Genomic DNA, 22,080 nt, shown 5'->3' on the forward strand with positions numbered 1-22,080 from the left:
GATTTTTTAATATTGAGAAATTATATTTCTGAATAATATTAAAAGGATGTGTGCCTGTCTGTGTCGTCGGAACGATTTGGCTTGCCTTTACACTGGAACTTCTTATTAGTAAGTTTTCAAAGTATCAAAATAAAAAAAAATATTAATTTTTGTTGGTCCAATTAATCCTAAATTTTGATTTTTTGTTTGAAAATTCTCTATAATATAAAAAAATATGGTTTAAATTCAGAGCCATACAGAAAATGAAAGACTACCTTTGCCATGACAACGCCTCTACTGATGGCCAACTTGAGCTCTCTTGTTGTGAGCTTTATTCTTGACCGAGTATTCTCTGCCAGGTTTAGGCCAAGCTGGTCAGCACGTACCGATACCTAAATAACAAGGTTTCGTGATTTTTAAAAACTTTATCCCTTATCTACACAAAACCATAAGAAATTTATTTATGTTTTTAATTGATTTATTTGGAAAAATTTATTTTTATGTGTAAAGATAGTTTTATGTCCCCCCAAAGAAATAGAGCTATGTCCTCATTTATTAGACATTTCAAAAAAAAAAAAATTCTCCTTAAAAAAGTGATATTACTATTTGCTCGACCCCTAGCCAAATTCCTATTATATTCAATATATGTAATATGTATGTATAAAAACATGTTTTTATTTATTAATTACAATTAGAATACCAAATATACATGAGAATAAAAAGTTTGAACTAATTAAAATTCTTGGATATGTGACCCAAATAAATAGTTGTTCTAATTTAACTGGACAACCATAATTTATCTAAAACTTTAAAGTGTTTCATTCAATTAAACCAAAAAATAAATGCTCAAAACATTCGGTTTTAAATATTTCTTAACTATGTGCATTTGTCAGATATTAATGATAATAAAGGTCAAAATAAATGACAAATAGTACTGTTACTAAATGGGTACCATAGCAATTACTGAAATTTTACAATTTTATAGCTTTATATTTTTTTTTAGCTGTTTTGCTTTTACATATTTGTAAAACGAAAAAGAAAAGTTAGTTTGTTGTTATGGCTTTGCAAAATATAATCGGCAAACAATCCGTAGCTGTGTTTGGACAATTAACCGCACCTTAAACCATGATGTAGACATAAGAATGTCATTATCAAAAAGTGCATAATTTGCTAAATAAATATAGAAAGTCTAGGAACACAGCATAGAAACAATCTGACCCAATTATTGGTTAGAAAGTGTACACATTTTATTATGAAAAGAAAACCTTTTTGTCATTTAATCCATGTAACAAGTCAGCTTTAAATATGCGAAGTCCTTTGGATCTTGATGAAATTTTATTTTCCAAAACTTTTTACGCTCGTATTAAATATATAAAGGATTTAATGATATGTGACTAATTAAATGAAAACAAAAATATTCGTATAAGTTGGACGGATTATTGTGTCTGATTCACATTCTAGTGTAATGTATCTAGTATTGCAACCTAAAAACCCGCGATCGTGGCTCATCACGTAGCGCATCCGCTCGTTGCCGGGAAGGCGATAGGTTCGAATCTCGGGCCGACACCGCATCATAACTAAAGACGTTAAAAAATGTTCCTACTGCTGCTATGTCAGGTGCGCGAAATTAATAGTAAGCGTAGGGGGAATGCCTTAGCCCATAAACAGGCGCAACCATGCACAGTTAGGACTTCTCAGACAAAGGTCGTGCAATCAAAGGGTTGGTTGTCTGATGGGTGTTACTTAGCCTAATATCGTTGGGTGTTGCACGTGGATGATGCTCTAGATTATCTAGATGATCACTTAAATTGAAGGAGAATCCCGCCCTTGCGAGGTAATGGTAAAATTGAAACCGAAAACGAAAACGATATTATAATACCAACCTTTTTGTTTAGATTTTCTAACAATCCTTCAGTTTCTTGCTTCAACTCTTTGTAAGGCCCAGGAATATTTGTGCTGGCACTGAAATTAAATTAGAGTTACTTATAGAGAAGCTTCGATCCTATGGCACATATGGCCTGAGACATTTCAGGGGAGGGAAAAGACATTTGACTGCAAATTCATCTTTTTGTTCATCGTAATTGCAATAGCACATTGATTTATCGTCCATTGTCTTATCAGTTAGGATGCCTATTCTCAAATATAGCAGCTTTGATGCTACGCTATTTTAAGAAGAAATATTGCCCTTGTTAAATTTTGTTTTGTATAAATTGTGTTGTATAAAGTTTTAAGATTGGTGTGTGCAACTGATTACTAATTGGTTCTATTCAAGATTGGCAACGTTTAATTACAATATTTATACAGAAACAATGTTAAAGCAAATGTTGATTAATTTACATATATCTTTTTGACTCGGGGCAGGAGGTACTTCTTGAAGTACTGGGGGATATTGACGTCCCTCCCCTTACCAGTCACCCTTCCTTCCAGGGATATGGAAGGTTTGCGTAGGACTAACTATCCTACCTGTAAAAATCCCAACAGTTAGCGAAAACACCCACAGAACCTCAAACACTTATGGCTTTCACACAGCCAGAGGTGTACATGAAACAAGAACTGTTGGAACTGATGCTCAGTTTACTGAGAATATGAAAGATGATGGTCAAATCCGAAAGGAAGCTATCAACTTGATGACAGGACCAATAAGTTCTAAGCAAAGCTGTAAGATAGGAACCTGGAATGTTAGAACAATGTATGAGTCAACTAAAACAGCCCAAGTAGTTAAAGAAATGACAAGTTACAATATTGGAATACTTGGAATTGCGGAATGTAGATGGACAGGACAAGGACAAACTACAACCAAAGATGGCCACCTAATACTTTATTCTGGTCATGAAAGCCAACATATGTATGGTGTTGCTATAATTATTCAAAAACGACATGTCAATTCACTAACAGACTGGAAACCTATATCAGACAGAATAATTAAGGCTAGATTCCAATCAAGGCATTGCAAGTTGACTATTATCCAATGCTACGCCCCAACAAATGACAAAGATGGAGAAGTAAAACAAGAGTTTTATGATCAACTGCAATCAATCAGAAACTCAGTACCCAAACATGACATGTGCCTAGTTCTTGGAGATATGAATGCTAAAGTAGGAACTGACAGGACTGGAGTGGAGAACGCAATGGGACACTTTGGTATAGGTACAAGAAATGAAAATGGAGAACTTTTAATTGAATTCTGTTTAAATAATGATATGGTTGTAGGAGGTACACTATTCCAACACAAAAACATTCACAAATATACCTGGACAACGCCTGATGGACAAACAAGAAACATGATTGACCACATTATGATCAATAGAAAATGGGTCAAGTCAATGCAAGACTGTAGGAGTTACAGAGGAGCCGACATATTTAGTGACCATGAACTAGTTGTCAGTAAGATTAAATTAAAGCTGAAGCGTACTGGCCATGATAAAAAGAGTGAGATTGGTAGACAATATGATTCTTCAAGATTAAAGGACCCTGTGATAAAGAATGAATTTGTCTTAAAACTCAGAAATAGATTTCAAGTCTTAGAGGACCTAAATGACGAGACTGAGATCACATGGACTTCAATTAAAGAAAACTTTCAATCTACTGCTAAGGAAATCCTAGGACACAAGAAACCAGAGAAAAAGGACTGGATCTCTGAAGAAACATGGATCAAAATAGAAGAGAGAAAGAAGCTCAAAAACAAAATCCATAATGATCAACATTTGGCTGACATGAGCAATTTAAAAGCTGAATATACTGCTAAAGACAAAGAAGTAAAAAAGTGCACAAGGAAAGACAAGAGAGATTACATTGACAATCTGGCTGAAAAGGCCCAAAGAGCAGCTGACTTTGGTAACATGAAAACAGTATACAACATAACCAAGCAATTAAGTGGCAAATATAGCAAAAAGAGTGGTGAAACTATCAGGGCTAAAGATGGTAAATTACTCACTACAGAAAAAGAAGTTGCTGAAAGGTGGAAATCACATTTTGAAGAAGTGTTGAACAGACCTGAACCAGAAATTACTGCTGAACCAGAACCAGGACATGAAATAGACATAGACACACGACCACCAACTATTCAAGAAGTTAAAGCTGCTATACATAGTCTAAAGAATGACAAAGCACCAGGACATGACTTGATAACTGCCGAAATGCTTAAGGCAGACATAGATCTTTCTGCTAGGACTCTAACTGATCTCTTTGGTAAAATTTGGAGGCAAGAAAAGATACCAACGGACTGGTCTAAAGGTATAATCATAAAACTACCTAAGAAGGGAGATTTGAACAATTGTGATAATTGGAGAGGAATTATGCTGCTTTCTATCCCAAGCAAGGTCCTATGTAAAGTTATTTTAAACAGAATTGATGAGAAAATTGACAATAAACTAAGAGAAGAACAAGCTGGATTCCGTGCTGGAAAGGGCTGTGTTGACCAAATTTTCACCCTTAGGACGGTTATTGAACAATGTGTTGAATTTAACAAGCCACTCCATGTAAATTTTGTTGATTTCTCTAAGGCCTTTGACTCCATACACAGACAAACACTTTGGAAAATACTAAGAAGTTATGGTATACCTGAAAAGATGATAATTATGATAACTAAATTCTATGACAACTTCCAAGCCTGTGTTTCAGTTGGAAACAATAAGACATCTGATTTCTTTAGAATAAGCACTGGAGTTAGACAGGGATGCATTTTATCACCTATTCTATTTATATTGGTCATTGACTGGGTGATGAAGAAAACCACAGAGGACAAAAAACGTGGTCTCCAGCTGGGCATACTAGGACACCTAGAGGATCTGGACTTTGCTGATGACCTGGCACTGATTTCAGAAACAATCAAACATCTACAAGCTAAAACAGATAGACTAGTCAAATATGCAGGACAAGTCGGGCTCTTTGTCAATGTCAAGAAGACCGAAATTATGAATATACCTACAAACCCTGATCAAAATATAACAATAAATGGTGAACAATTGAAACAAAGCAACAAATTCACCTATCTGGGGAGTGTTATCAGCAACGAAAATGGCTCAAAAGCTGATATTAAGACCAGGATTGATAAGGCTAGGGTTGCTTTCAACAGTCTACACAACGTTTGGAATTCAAAGAAACTTGCTCTGAAAACAAAAATCAGACTTTACAACAGTAATGTGAAATCAGTTCTTCTTTATGGAGCTGAATGCTGGAGAACTGTGAAAACTGAAACAAATCAACTTAATGCATTTCACAATAGCTGCCTAAGAAGAATTTGCAAAATATTCTGGCCAAACAAAATATCAAACATTGAGCTGCATGCTAAGACGAAGTGCAATAGTATTGAAGCAGAAGTGAAATATAAAAGACTAAGGTGGCTAGGACATGTGCTCAGAATGGAACAAAATAGGTTTCCAAAAAAGTGCTTAAAATGGAACCCCACCACTGGTAAACGTAAACGGGGACAACCAAAAATGACCTGGAGGCGGAGCACTGAAAAGGACCTCTTTGATTTGGAATTAACATGGGGAGAAGCTGAAGCACTTGCCAAAATAAGAAATTCATGGAGGAACAAGGTGTCCGTATTCTCTGGACTCAACAGTCAAAAAGAGAGATGCGCCTGATGATGATGATGATCTTTTTGACTTTTTATTTTAATCCTTACACAAACGTAACAAGATGTCTGTTTAACTGTCTTCGTGTAGATTGTTCTATTTAAGACTGTCAAAGCTTATGTTCAATTTTTATACAGAATGTATTGTTAGGAATACTTTTTAGAGAATATTGAACAAAATGTATTAAAGTAACATTATGTTGTCTGTGTGTGGATTAGGATCTCAATAACAGCTGAACCATTATGGTTCACCATTACAGTTAAGCTTCCAGTAGGCCCAAAACTATTTTAGGGAAGGTTAACTCGATTTTCCAAAAAAAGAATCGCCCAACAAAACACCACCAAATCAAACAAGATATAAAAGTACAATCTGTACAAGTCTTGTGAAAGATCAAGATCATTTAATGCATATAAAAGAGAAATAGGATTTTTAGATATCAAAAAAAAATATTATTACCTAGAATGTAATTCAAAATAATTCATAAAAAAATTGTATTTATCTATTGTGGGTAGGTAAAAATCTCAAAAAAATTTTTTTTTTTGGGGGGGGGATTAAAAAGGTTATATTTGACACTCAAAATCTGTTTTACTCACCTTTCTTCCCCCAATCAATACAAGCAGTATTTGGAGGAGGATTTATTTATTTTTATCTAATTATAGAATCTCTAATATATGCATCTTGCAACAATGTTTAAGATGAAGAAAACTAGAAAATTTATTAAGCAAATACTAATTTCCACATTTGCATCTATTTATATTCAGGGATACAGGAATAAGCATCTGGAAACAAGAACACTCATGTCAATGATCAGTCCAGCAAAAGCTAGAGAAAGAATAATGGGGGCTTTGTTTAGCACTGATAACCCTTCCATTCTTTTTTTAAAAAAATAAATTGAAAATAAGCGAGGGCTTGGGTCTTTTTCGTTTTTTCTTTTACTTTAGGTTAGGTTAAATTGAGAACTTGGTAGCCCGCAAATTGGTAGACTAACACAGGTATGAATAAATATTTTTAAAAAGGGGTAAGTAAGTGAATTATTTTGTGTGAAAGCAATGTTAACTGATGAGGAATGCCAAAGAAAAGAAATTGTACTAATAATAGGCTAACGACGGTTTTGCTACCCCAACAATAAAAGGGTCTAATTTCCATCGTAACACTTTGTGTAATTTACAGGCAGAAAAATGGATATACTCTTGTGATAAAAAGCTACGCTACGCTACGCTACAATATTGTTTTTGCATTTGTTTTTTTTTGCTATTTGAAGTAAAACTTTTCAAAACAACTAAAAACTTAAATTCATTACATCTAAATGCGTTTAATTTGCAATTGTTGTTGTTAGATTTTAAATTGACATTATTAAAATTTTATACAAATGATTACATCCAACATAAGCGAAGCTGTTGGAAATTAATAAAATTATTAAGTGTTGGGAAAATTAAAAAAAAAGGGATCTGGTCCAGTTCACGGTAAAATGCTACTAGGATCGATTATCTTCAAAAATCAATTAAATTTTAAGGCTGCTAACTGACAAACGGCTGAACGTACATGTTATACCCGCACAACGTTATAGGTGCATTAATAAACAATTTGCCATTCTGTTTTTTTCCTTTGCTATTCTTGGACGGAATAATTCTCAAATATTTCAAAGTCAATTGAAAATAATGTGAACTTCCTTCATTTACTTTTCTAACCTTCGATAAAAGTGTGGAGAGAAAAATTTATCTAAAATTGAATCTATTTACAAAAGTGTCGAGTGAATTAAAGTTTTCAAGTTATTGGATTTTTTTGGTAGAGAAAGAATTTTATCTAAAAGGAAATTGTGTTTTTAGAACTTTGATTATTTAGATAAAATGAAATGTTTGGACACAACAAGTTTGTAACTAACCAATTATTACTCAATAAAAGTACCCAAAATATGTACTTGATTTCAAACTTTGGGTCCCAGTGTAATTACAATTCAATGTCCCCTCTCTCCCTTCATATATACTGGCCTTAAGAAATCTTCTAAAACATAAATGTTAAAGATCCAAGATATATGAAGTGCAAACTATATTGGGGCAGACTAATACATTATATTTATGGTCTTAAATATCCAGGGAGGGAGAAGACATTAGACTAAAGATTACACTAGTAAACATAGATTTATAACCACGTTAACTTTACAACTTTAGGCTCTTTAATTGAATTTCAACAGGTCGGCTCCATACTAATTGTACCCAGACTTTACAATCAATGATTTATATTTACAGGAGGGATAATTTTGATTGTCAAGATTATACATTTATTTATTGTTCACTGTTTTACCCCTTAAAGTTCCTGTAAGTATAATGTATAATATTTCTGTATACATTGTTCTATTTATTACATCTTTTCTATAAAAAAAAATACTTTTCCTTTAATTATTTTAGCATCCTTTTAAGGCTTTGAGAACATTAATGATAATTAAGTAAAATCTCCATATAGCGACTATTAAGATGTTAAAAACAGATTCGTTTTAAATATTAATTTCATATTTTTTTATAGCAGTTTTGATGCTATTTCAAAAGAAACTATCCAACCACTAAAAATTCTAGCTTATAAAGGAGAAGAAAAACCTTTAGGGTGGAATATCAAACTCAATTTGATTACAAATATCAAAATAAAGCCTTTCTATTGTTTTATTCTGTGGTGGTCAAAGGAAGAAAATTGAAAGCGATGCATTTCTATAAATATATATAAATATATGTATCCTCAGTTTAATATTTTTAATTGCGACCCCTTAATATCCTTATGTAAAAGTAACATAATGTCTCTCAGTTTGTGTGTCTATGGCTTAAGTTTTCACTAACCACGTTATCTTATCACAAATTTTGGGTACTTTATTTGAATTTTGCTTGGTTGGTTCCAAAATAGTAGTCAGACTAACTAACTGTTTAGTCAACACAGGATGTATTTTTTTTATGATTATTGGGAATGTATATCTATTGTTCATTGTCTTATTCCTTAAGATTTATCTAAATTGTAAGCTCTTTATAGGTGAACTGAAATTAGTTTCCGAATGTGAACACATTTTCCTAGGTGTTTCCCAATCCTATCTCAATATTTGCTACTAGCTAAAAAAAACCTTCAAACTTCCAAAAAAAAAATCTAAATTTGAAAAATTAAAACTTTGAATGTATAATGTATAAATCGTTAATACATTCAAATTTTGATTTTTTTTTTGAAGTTTGAAGGTTTTTTAGCTAGTTGCAAATATTGAGATAGGATTGGGAAACACCTAGGAAAATGTGTTCACATTCGGAAACTAATTTCAGTTCACCTCTTTAAAGTATAAGATTTGAACCAGGGAGTAAGGGAGGGGACAATGGGCAATTAATTCAATATAAGAGTTATCAAAAAAAGGGCATGAAATCCAGTTTAATCCAATAAATTTGTAGGAAATTATAAAGGGATTGTTAATTGAATAATAGATTTTCATAGCGTCATGTAAAGTGAAATCACAACTTGTTTTTGATGAAATATATTAAGGCTTTGAGAAACTTAATGATAATTATTATACTAAAGTAACAGGATGTCTGTGTATCTGTGCATCTGAGTGTCTGTGTGTCTGTACCAAAGGATCTCGCTAACCGCTGAACCGATCAGGTTCTCCGTAACAGGGTAGCTTCTCATAGGTCCCGGGAAGGTTTATAACTATTTTCTTGGGGGGGTGGGACACCCCCAACCCCCCCAAAAAATGAAAAATCCCCCCCCCCTCAAAATATTATTTTTTATTTTTTGAACTAAAATTAAAAATGAGTGGGGGGTGCACCCCCCCCTAAAAAAAAAAAAATTTTCGCACCCAACCAAAATTTTTTAAATTTAAAAAAAAATCTAAAATAAGAAATTGGGTTATTAAATTCGACTCTCTCCTCCTTAAGTGCCCCTAGACGCCTCTAGGGGCGTAGCCGCTAGTTTAGTAAAATCTCCATATAGCGACTATTAAGATGATAAAAACAGATTTGTTTTGAATATTAATTTCATATTTTTTTATAGCAGTTTTGATGCTATTTCAAAAGAAACTATCCAACCAATAAAAATTCTATCTTATAAAGGAGAAGAAAAACCTTTAGGGTGGAATATCAAACTCAATTTAATTACAAATATCAAAATAAAGCCTTTCTATTGTTTTATTCTGTGGTGGTCAAAGGAAGAAAATTGAAAGCGATGCATTTCTATAAATATACAAATATATTTCAAATATATCCTTAGTTTAATATTTGTAATTGCGACCCCTTAATATCCTTATATAAAAGTAACAGGATGTCTCTCAGTTTGTGTGTCTATGGCTTAAGTTTTCACTAACCACGTTATCTTATTCTTTGCTCACAAATTTTGGGTACTCTTATTGAATTTTGATTGGTTGGTTCCAAAATAGTAGTCAGACTAACTAACTTTTTAGTCAACACAGGATGTACATTTTTTATGATTATTGGGAATGTATATCAATCTAATGTTCATTGTCTTACTCCTTAAGATTTATCAAAATTGTAAGCTTCTTAAAGCATGAGATTTGAACAGTAACGATAGGCAAAGAGCAAAAAGCTCAGTTTTTGATAAAAACATTTATACATATTAATATACATTTATCTATCTATAAATAGTTCATTTGCATATTTGGTGGGAACTGTATCTATCTATCTATCTTTATATTTTGAAACTAGGCCAGAAAATGATTTATTTTCATCTATATTACAAAATATATTATTAGATAAAATATATTCCTTATGCATTTTCAAAATTTTTTTGTAGTGAAGCTACTTTAAACTCACATACATAGTGTAAATATGTTTGTATTGGAAAAATGTTATTTATTGGCTGTTATTTGAGATTAAATAATAAAAATTCTTGTATAGGTTTTATTGACAAAAAAAACTTATCCAAATAGGGTTTAATTTAAAGTTTCAAAGCTCCGAGGGGCTAAACCTTACCTGACTCCAAAAGGTTGTAGGCTATTGTTGACAAAGTTAACATATTCTTCCAATGGTTTACTGATGATTTTCTCCATTGCTTTCTAAAAACATATTTCATCATTTAGTATTTCTCTAAAAGAAACATAAAATATTAGCTATATGGCTTCGAAACCGATTAATATTTTCTGGATTAGAACAGGTTCTCAGCCATTCTGAACAATCATGCATTATGAATAATTTTCAACGATATTTTAAAAAAAAATCATGAAATTAATACAAGTTTTGTTATCCCCGGGCATTAGGCCCATCGAGGCTAACAAAACTGGTTTTATTAATCTTTCATTTTAATATTCAGGAAAGCTTTTGCCATCAATATAACTGACAGCTTTTTGTCCCATTGACGTGATCTTTAAGAATATCATTAAAGATAACCAATCATTTGATTGCATAATCTTATTCTGCGAATGTAAACTATGTATAGCATAGAGTTGTGTCTGTTTATATGCTACGGTACGGTTGAATCCCTTATATAACTGTTATACTTCTAGCCAGAGTTTTGGAGCCGGAGCCGGAAGCCGCTAATCTATATTTGGCTGGAACCGTTATTTTCGTTAAAAAACGGCTCCGGCTCCAGGCTAGCTAAAATAAGAGATTTTTTTATTAATTATAATTTGGTAACTTTGTTGTGTCGTGTGCAAATGTCCCTTTTAAGTTTTTAAAGTCCATTTTTATTAAAAATTTAACTTCACCACAGGCGGCTACGCGGAGCCGTAGTCGGACCAAAATCAGACGGCTCCGCAACGCTGCTTCTAACATAGGATCCATTTAAACACCATTTGTTAAAATTGGAACCAATCACCTCCTGGACAACTATCCTCTTTTGGTTCCAAGTAATAATTAAAGCTTACCTGAAAAGCCAGAAGTTCTTCCCTCTCCATTTTAGCCTCCAGGGCGACCAATGCCTGCTCAGTTTTGATCTGGAAATAATACTCGGAGGCCAACCCAGGTCCTGCGATACGTCTGAAACAATAAAAATAACACTAGCTTTTGATAATTACTATTACTAATTAAAGATAAGGAGAGGACTTGCCTCCAAATGTCTGTAAACTTCTACATTTCATAGGTTAAAGAAATTTAGGGGGTAATATTGAATATTGGGTTGTACAAAGTTATTTGAATCTATCTTAATCTACTTCAGGAATAATTTTGTTCTAATTTTGTAGACGATTAGTTTCAGTAAAAATAAAATATTATTCTATTAGCTCGTTATTAATGGATTTTAAAGTAACAAGTGGTTGAACCCCGAGCAACTAAGTAGGCAAGATAGTAAAATAGTCCAAAGACTAAGTTTAAAGATTAAACTATCCTGAAACCTACATGAAACTTCTCTAAAATTTAGACCAATATCTCAAAGGTATTTAGAAAGATTCTAGCGTACAAAAAACCTTATTAATTAAAATTAAAATGAGAGGATGATAAAATGGGAAAACTAACCTTGCAATAAAGTTATCAATCGAAGGAACTCTTGCCCGCTTCTGTATCACTAACTTGTACATCACTGCAAAATTAAATAATTTTATTAGTACAGGAAAATTTACTCAAAAGATAATTTATTTATATGAAGGAAGTCCAATAACAGCCAATAACGTCGTAAATATTTGATAAAGCCAAGTGGCTACAAGAAAATGGGAAGCAATTTATTACCAGACAAAACATGTCACCAGCAATGAAACCAGGTAGTTGTCTGGGTTATACATCATTGCTTATACATTTATTGTCCTTCGTTCCTTCATCTCCAGGTAGGGAACATTAAATTACTGTAAATTACACTGGTACCAAAGTGTTATAAAAACGTGTTCTTATTCATTGGCTTAAAAAATGTTGGTACTTTTTTTTATAAAACTTTATTTGTTGGTTTAAACAGAAACTAGCGTCCCTATGTAAATTATCTCAAACAATATTGTGCTATTTATTTAATTCTATTTCAAAATAAATTAAAATGTTCATACTTCACTAAAATTTTATCTAATATTCTTTTTTCTTATCAAAACGTTCATCTTTAAGTGAAAGACAAAAAAATCATACCTGTATCCCAAAACGTTCGTATAGCATATCTGACCGAAGCTCCTATAGTCCAGAAAAACGCCGCTAGGGGACAAAACACTACAGATATCAGCACACAGAGTATTGGTTGGAGAATACCTGAATATATAAACATTAATATATTCAGAAGAATACCATTAGATGACAGGGTATAACTAAATATAAGATTTAAAATTTAAAATGGGCATCGAAGACATAAATAAAACTGACCTAGAACGCCAACAAACCAGATAAGGCCAGGTATAAGACCCAGGTTGGGTCCTGGATTTGGATGAATGAAGCAGGCCGCCAGGACGTGGTAGATCAGGCTGAGGCAGGGCACCAACACAGGGCCGGTCAACCCTATGGCTACACTTATCACTGTGGAACACAGAAAAAAATATGTTTGTTTAGAAAAATTGATCTTCAACCCTTCGGTCCTCAAAATAACCACTAATTTTTAAGAAATATGTTGTGGTCAAAAGATCTTTATGGTTTAAAACATTTTGAAGACTACTGTTTTGAGGTCTCAAGGTCCATTCAAATGATGACGTGAAAGGAGGTAAAACTATATACCTTTTTCAAAGACATAGAATTTAGAACACCCATGAATTACTCCCATAAACACCCAATTTGAACTCCCAAATAAAGTTTATAGGTCTACATTTCCTACACCTGATGCTAATGCATTCCCCTCCCCGTAGAATTCCAACTACAAAACCTTTTTATACTTTTACAACCCTGGATTTGTTTTGCAATTAGAATGTTTATGTTTCATGAATGCAAAAGTTTGTTTGTTATTCTAACAACTAGATGGCATTTGTAAATATAAATCCAGGGTCATATTAAACAAGTTGCTGATTATGTCATAGACAAAGTTAAACATTTGTTCATTCAAAGTCAATCCTGGATCTAAACAATCCAAGGTAGACTGGTTGTTAAAAGTTTTGTTGGTAGGTTGCACAATGTCTAAATTGACTGGACAGTTGTCTAAAATATGTAATATATGTGTGTATGTGTGTGTGTGTGTGTGTGTAAAATTAGGTGAAGCTAGTGCATATAGATATGTGTTTTACAGGGTGTCAACTAATTATGTTTATTGTTGTTTATTGTACCTGAACTTTTAAAGACATAAAAGCAATCTAACATTATTATTATTATTACAGCTAAATATTGTTCAATAAGATACTATAGATTCTAATTTGTTATTAATACTCTAAAGTCTACACTGAACAATTCATATGGTTACTGTGAGGTACTTTATTCTACTCGTTAGGTTACGGAAAGCCACAGAAGCCTATACAAAAATGACGTCATACTGGCCTATCATTGGTCAATTAAAAAGTATACTGGCCTCCCTTTTGTAATTTAGTTTGTGTATTGGTTTATGACCTAAATTTAGAGAAAAATTTGACAATAAACAGTCATATTTATTATTGAAGAATTTAGTCATTATTTGACCTGCAAACGAGCTACTTTTAACAATTTTAAGTAAATTAAAGAATGTCCAAAAAAATGTTTTGAGACATCCTGTAATCCAATATATGTCAAATATAGTTTTGATGTAAATGTAGGAAATGGAATGGATGCAATTTGCACAAAAGTAGCCCTGTGTTAAACTTTTTTGCTGTTATTATGTCAACATGTGACAGTGGTCATTGAACAGTTGTTATATTCTAGATATAAATTAATAATAGTAAGATGGGAAGACTGTTTCAGCCTATATACACCTTTCGCACACATTTTTTTTTTGTAAACTAACTTGTTCTGTTTGAAATACTAAACCTTTTCTCTGCCTTTAGGGGCACTTGTGCAACAAAGGGGAAGAAGTAGTTAACAGTTAACTTTAATTTTTTTTTTAGAGTAATGGTAAAAACCAATGAAAAGCTTCAATGTAAAGGAAAACCATATTGGTTAAGCGTTTAGCAAGAAATTTCACCTCATAGACACAAAAAGACACACACACAAATTGACAGACATCCTGATATTTTTATATACATATAAGGATTATTCTTTGTATTGTACCGAAAAAAAAAAAAAAAATTAAAAATGCATAAATTATAAGCAGTCTGACTTAAGCACAACATTTGATATACGTGACTAGCGTGTAAAATACTACTGTACCCATAAAGCTAATAATTCATAACACTGTTTTGGGTCAAATTTTTTAACCATCGTCTGTCCGTCCGTCTGATTTTCTGTTCGTCCGTGACGGATAGCTATTATCGTTAATCTAGTTAACTGTCCTATCAATTTTGAACTTGGTATGATGAGTCACGCTTTTCCTCAACAGTTTAGCGGATTTAAAACCAACACGCATCAAGCGGTCAATGGATCCTATAAATATACACATTTGCTGAATCAAAACTGGTTTTACCTAAAATGTATCTGCTCCTTCTTCGTGTCTATAGTATTTCAAAGATTTTTAATAAAAATATGTGATTATTTGACTTTAAAATAACCTTTAATCAAAAATCATCTTATAGTTTAAAGATTGTAAATATAATTTTGTCATATTTGTTGAGGCTTTAAAAAAATATTTTTATAGACAATTCAACACTGCATATTTAGGATGTATAACAGTGGTTATTTTATGCATTATTAGTGATATAAAAAGTCATGTAAAAAGCACTAATCCTAATTGATTAGATACTTAGCCGTTTATTACACAAAAGTCTATCTTTTCTGTTCTAAACCATTTTAAATTTTATATGGATAAAATTTTGATATAATGAAACAGTAAGTGGGATAATATATGACACGAAAGGTTCATTTAAAAACATTACTTTAAAAAATATTCTTGAATACACTTCATTTACCATTTTATTACTTAATTGTTACTAGGTAAAATAAATGTTTTTTAATTTTAATTGCATTAAAGTTGACAAAAATTTGATAATGATCATCTGATATGTTTTGTATGTAAACAGTATGTATTTTATCTGTAGCTTAAGATTTCGATAGCTGATTTAGTTCTACACGCTAGGAAAGCTTCACGTACATAGGATCCAGGATGGGTTCAGGCTATTTGATTTTTAGATTTAAGTCTTAAGTCTGTTATGCCTTACGCCAGAAAACAGACCAACTAGATGCTAGGGGCACAATCGCTATTTTTTTATATAGAGATATATATAGTATATTTTAATTTAACATCAAATTAATGTCTGGTGTATTAAAGATTATTTAGCAATTGAAAACAATTTTTATTTAATTTTGTATCTTATTTAAGACATGGCAAAACCTTTTTTCAAATGTGATCATAATCTACATAGGTCAAAGATTTTGGTCGTTGTGAATCTATAATTGTAATTTAAAAAAACAAGACTTTTTCTGATGTTTGATTTTAATAGTAAAGCTTTTCTTTATTAAGGGTTGGTCTGTCTGTCCGCAACGGATAGCTCTTATCATTAATTTAGGCCTTTATTTATAATTATCCTATTGATTTCATACTTGGTTGGTTATTCCTTTAGTAGTAAGGTACGATTTAGAAAGCATAGCAATTCGACAAAAAGTTTTAAACCTTTTTGTAATAAATACTACAACAAGGTACAACGTTATAAATGAGGCACATATATAATAAAGTCCTAAAAATGTAGGAATGTCCTTAAACAGTATGTTGTATTTTGCAACAAATTTACTTAATAGTAAAACTATTTAATGAATAATGAACTATTCAGTTTTTAACTAATTAGACTATACTTATTAATAACTTTCCTTTGATATAATCAATTAAATGCCTAATTTCTTCAACAATCTAATGTTTATGTGTTTGATAACTTATACTATTGTGTCTTTCATACAAAATTCGAGTGTTAAATTGCTTATTGTTTAAAAACTGTTTAAATACAAGTTAATGTTTAAGGACATAATTACATTTTTAGGACTTGATAAAGAGATGCATCGCTTATAACATTGTACTTTGTTGTCCTAGGAATCAGTATCCCAAAATTCAGTTCAATTGGATAATTTTATCACAAAAAAATATGTTGTTTTAAAATTTTTAAAAATGAACAGTTTAAATTGGGCGTTCGGAAATTCTTGTAACGAGTAACTACACTTTCTAAGTCGTACCTAAATACTACAGGAATAACCTTGCAAAGTTTGAAATCGATAGGTAAATTCTAAATTAACGGAAAAAAGCTAACCGTTCCACTAAAAAAGCTTCAAATCTAACTTTTACTGACGGACAGACAGACGTACCGACCCTAATTATAGAAAAGCTTCGCTTTTAATAACAGTAAATATGTTGTAAATCAATACTGTCAGTATTTTTAAAAGCGAAGCTTTTCTATAATTAGGGTCGGTCCGTCCGTACGTCCTTCACAAACGGATAGCTTTTTTCGTTAATTTAGGCATGTTAGATATGTCATATCGATTTCAAACTTTGCATGGTGATTCCTTTAGTAATTAGGTACGATTTAGAAAGCATAGCAACTCTATAATCATTACAAGAATGTCCGTACATCCATTTTAAACATATTGATTTTTTTACTTTTTCAACAACAAAGTTTTATGTGATCTAATCATCCGATTAATCTGATTTTTGGTATGCTGATTCCTGGGACAACAAAGTATAATGTTAAAAGCGAAGCAACTCTATAATAAAGTCCTAAAAATGTAAGCATGTCCATAAACATTATCCTGAATCAAGCAGTTTTCAACAAATTTACTTACAATTTTGCTTCGACTCTTATACATTTATATTCTAATTATTCAGTTCTGACACTATATAAGTGTTAATGTCCGTTTGTCCTACCGTTTCAGTGCTTCGCTTTTATGGATGTTGTCATAATTGTTTAGTTAAATAATATGTTGATTTTTCATTACTGTTTTTACTTTCTAAGTTTAAGATTTCAAGGTAAATTGAAGAAAAAAAGCATTAATTAAAACCAGAAGGTACCCCCGTTGACAATTTCATGAGTTATAATTAATCTACAAAAAAAAGTTTTAAAACAACTACTGCTTTCATGTGTTAGAGATAATATACATTTTACATCAAAGGCTATTTTAAAGTCAAATTAGCACACATTTTTAGTCTAATTCTTAAAAATTCTATAATCCGGAAGAAGGAGCAGATACAATTTAGCTAAAACCAGTTTTGATTTTGCAAATATGTCTATTTATAGGATCCATTGACCGCTTGTTGCGTGTTGGTCAAAAATCCGCTAAACTGTTGAGGAAAAGTGTGGAGTCCTTAAAAGCGTAGTAACACTATAAGTATTACTAAAAAGTCCTTACGTACAGTAAAAATATGTAATTTTCTAACTTTGTTGACACTCTACAATTGTTAATGTTCGTTTGTCCGTCTAAATTTGACGCAGTCGAAAATTTTTAGGGAAAATAGAATATATCAATTACAAGATGGGTTTTCAGACAAAATAATCCGTCCAACTTTAAAAGAAAGACGAAAATCTATATTTGTATTTATTAACTATTAAATGGGGTAAATAAAAGAAATATCTGCCATTACGTACGAAATGTGTACAGGTTCTAGACAATAATATGGCCGCATTTTTCCTTTACTGTGTTCAATTTATCTATGGAGTATACATATTTTTTTGCCGTTCCTGAGGTAGATATGCACAGAACTGGTAGAAACAGAAGAATTAGAATAGTTCCAAAGAATCCTTTCATCACGTAATTATTAAACCTGAAATATTAAATAATTATTAACAGCTACTTTATGAATTAATTATATAATTTATCCGTTTGTCCGAAAACCAATTTGAAAGTTTTTGGTGTAATCTCAATCATTTTTTGAGAATATATCTTTGTGGGAGTTTTACAATCTATCTAAAAGAGAAAAATATATTTTTAGACAAATCTCCATAGAAAAGCTAAATTACTATAAACATAGAGTTATTAAAAACATGAATTTAAAAAAAAACATTTATGTATAATCTAATGCAGACTGCATATGGAATTTACATACATATTTAGAATAGTTATTTGTCTCTTAGTATTATGGACAGTTTTACGCGGATAGTAAAAATAAAAATTCTATTTTCAATTCCAGTTTTGTTGGGACCGAACTTCCGAAAACTTTTTAAACTGTACATGATATGATATAAAGTTTTTATAGAGCCGGTTCTAATCCAGTTGAAATGAATCGGATTTGGAGACATGCTTCAATAAAAATTCCATTCTAGCTATGACAAATATTTGAAAATGTAAAATCAGTGTTTTCAATTCAAAATAAAACTTAAAAAGAAAAGAAGAGAGACTTTGCATAAAATATGAGTATTTTTTTTTCATAAAAGATTTTGTTTTTAAAAAGAAAACATATTATAACTAGGTATTTATATAAAAAAATTTTAAGATATATTTTTTTTTTTAAAGTGGATTTTGTTTTCAAAAGAAACAGATGTGCAAAAAAACTTAAATACTAAATATTTTTTCCCTTTATAGTTCTCATTACAACACAACTTCTCTATTAATGGGGTTGGTACGTCTTTTTTCATAAAACATAAAATGCTAACCCTCTTTCTTAAGTGTCATTCATTTACGAAACATTCCAAAATGTACATTTACTACTTTTCTATATTCATCAAAATGAAAGTAGCTTAACATTTCAATGATGGAGTCCTATGAGAACAAATATTCTTGTTAATTGGTAATTCAGTAGTTTTCTCTTTATCGTTTATTAGTATTTTTGTTGAAGAAATTAATTAATAACCAACTTTTGTTCTTATAAATTGCCAATTTGACCTTTTCTACCTTATATTTATCATTTCTTTTCTTTCTTTCGATACATATATTCTACTATATATATCTATCTATTCCTATATATACGTATCAATTCATGTTATTATCTAACTATCTATTTATCTATCTATTCCTGTACCTATTTAGATGTCTTGTTATAGCTTTCCCCAGAAGTCCACGATCAGGAGCATGTTCAAATTGGTCCCTGTAGGTTACAAAGATGTTCACAAGAAAATTATAGGTCTTACTGAAAAAAAGATAAAATTGTTGCCAATCCTTAAATAGTATCCTTTATGTAGAGTAACAGGATGTCTGTCTGTTTCTATGTGAGTGCAGTGAAGGACCAATATGGGTCTACTTTACGGTGCATGTAAATACTCTTAGGTTCAATGGAAGATTTATAACTATTTTAGAAATTGGTTGCTACCGCCCTTTCAAGAGAAATCCCCCTAAGAAAAAAGACCAGCTCAAAAAAAGTTTTTACTTCTAAAATTAAAAGTGTAGGGTCAACTATTCTTCCTACACTTGGCAAATTTTTTCCTAGAGGAATTAAATAACTTAAAATACCATGAACACTTTCCTAGATTGCGTAATATGTCGCCAGAGTGATTTTGTTCTGGAGACAACAGTTTCTGTCCGGCTAGAGTGTTTCTTATGGATACTGCCGTCTTTCTGGGACACCTGCCATATACATTATTATTAGTACAAATATTTGACGCTAGAGTGATTTCTTATATCCGACTGGAGTATTTCTCGTAGATACTCCCGTCTTTCTGGGAGGAGTTATGTTTCTGTTGAACTAGAGTGTTTCTTGTTGAATCTGCCGTCCTTTGCGACACCTGCCATAAAAATTAATATTACTACGACTAGAGTTGCGGTTCCACCGCCGTTTCTTCACAGTTACACATTGTGCATGTTTAAAGGAGCTGCAGTGCCTAATTTCAGTTCCTTTGATTTTTAGTTTGGTTTCAAAAAGTGTCAAATCCGCACTCCCCATCCCCTTCTCATTTTAACTTTGATTTTGATTTTCTTATTCTATTTCTTCTGTTCAAAAGTCAATCTTGAAACATACGCATTGTATTTTTTGTTATAAGATTACCAACAAAGATTTTTATAAATTGTACAAGAATATAGATTATATGCTAGAATATGTATACACAAATTATGCTTTAAGAGTTATTATCACACACTTAGCTATGGTAATTATAAATAAAGAAGAATTATGCTGTAAGATTTTGAAATTAATAAAATACTCTACATGTAGGGTAAATCTATCAGTCTGTAAATTACTCCAACTCAGAGACAATTAATATTACTGCCCATGTTTACAAAGTACATCTCTCTCTATTCATACACACATACTCACAGACAATTTAAGATAATCCGCTATGGATTGACTGATTTTAATTACAAAATATGCAATAAACAATAGTATATTTGTTATCATCATATTACTTTTGTTTGTTTACTGTTTCATTTTTCCTTTTATTAGTACTGCGCTACTTATGACCATAGTTGTATTATTGTACCTTCTAGTAAAAGAAAATGTTTCAACCTGACTTTTGTATTTTATTTAATATTTGAATATTGTATGCCATGACAACTTTTCAAAATGGAAAATAGAAAAAAATGAATAAAGTTTTGTTATATTTTCTCTACACAGAAAAAAAAAGATTTATATTTTCTGTCAGTTGGTTATAACTGATATCATTACACTGGGCTGATAATTCATTGGCATATTTTAATACTTCAAGGCAAATGTCGTTTAATAAAAAGGTTGTTTGTTTGTCAAAGCTCAACAAAACCTACTTTGAATCTAGGTTGGACCACAAGGAATCAAAAAGTCAATTGCCGATTATTTGATGACCACCCCTAATGAGTATACATAAAATTACAGCTTCTATGGGTTAAAATAAGTGGTTGAAACGTTTGGATAATTAAAAATAGCCCTGTCATAAAATTAGATTCCTTGGTCATGGTCAACCCCAACCATCCTATTTAAAATAACCCTTAGTTGAATAGTTCAACTTTTATCCCCAAATTCTTTTTTATCTCATTTTTCTCAAAAATTTTAAAAATGTATATTCTGTATAAAAAAGAAAAAGGGAGGGAAAATAAAATCGAATTTCGTTCCAATTTTTCCTAAGATCACACATTTTCTTCCATAGGTCAATTTCAGAGTATTTGTTTTGTATGTGTGACGTGTGTGTGTGTGTGTGTGTGTTTGGCTTTGAGTTTTTAGAAAAAGTAAACACATCAATATTAATAAAGCAGGGCTATAAGTTTGACTTAAATTTTTTATAACTGTATATAATATATTCTAAGCAATGTTTTGAGGTTCCAGTAACAATTAGGAAAAGCATAAAACATACTAGTTATTTCAACCACATTTTTATGTTTGAAAAATACTACTTGTTTTGGGTGGGAGGGGTATTATTTATCTTTTTAATAGCCTTAAACCATCTTTAGACCATTACTAAACTTATCTGAAAATTGTGTAAAGATCGGTGCATTCATTTAAGGGGTTCAAACATAAAAACCATTTGTCTAATCTACGAAGAAGTAATTTGTTTATCATCACTGGGGATGTGTGAATATCAATTTATCGTCCATCGTCTTATCCCTTACTTTATCTGCACTTTACACAACAATGATTTGTATTAGTTTTCTGCAACTAAATGCAATAAAACAAGGATGGCTAGTGGCTACATCCACAAAACCAGGAATTTTAACGAAAGAGGCGATTAATTGATGTACATTCCCAATAATGATAATAGTTATTTCTCGCATCGTATTAAGAACAACTT

General features: G+C 31.4%; 1 protein-coding gene across 1 annotated transcript in view; it reads right to left on the reverse strand.

The window, feature by feature from the left end:
- Positions 1-22,080, reverse strand: part of LOC145327444 (uncharacterized) — a 65,368-nt gene that overhangs the window by 7,157 nt on the left and 36,131 nt on the right. The window contains exons 15-24 of the mRNA XM_080170997.1: positions 19,853-19,954; positions 19,413-19,477; positions 18,136-18,218; positions 12,800-12,949; positions 12,572-12,688; positions 11,981-12,044; positions 11,395-11,506; positions 10,505-10,587; positions 1,863-1,941; positions 255-371 (exon numbers count right to left, since the gene is read on the reverse strand). Of these exons, the coding sequence (XP_080027123.1) occupies positions 255-371; positions 1,863-1,941; positions 10,505-10,587; positions 11,395-11,506; positions 11,981-12,044; positions 12,572-12,688; positions 12,800-12,949; positions 18,136-18,218; positions 19,413-19,477; positions 19,853-19,954 (972 nt within the window). The remainder of the gene's footprint in view (positions 1-254; positions 372-1,862; positions 1,942-10,504; positions 10,588-11,394; positions 11,507-11,980; positions 12,045-12,571; positions 12,689-12,799; positions 12,950-18,135; positions 18,219-19,412; positions 19,478-19,852; positions 19,955-22,080) is intronic.

This window comes from Acartia tonsa, chromosome 1 (assembly GCF_053477335.1).
Source record: "Acartia tonsa isolate MP-2025a chromosome 1, ASM5347733v1, whole genome shotgun sequence".
In the NCBI taxonomy this organism is placed as follows: domain Eukaryota; kingdom Metazoa; phylum Arthropoda; class Copepoda; order Calanoida; family Acartiidae; genus Acartia; species Acartia tonsa.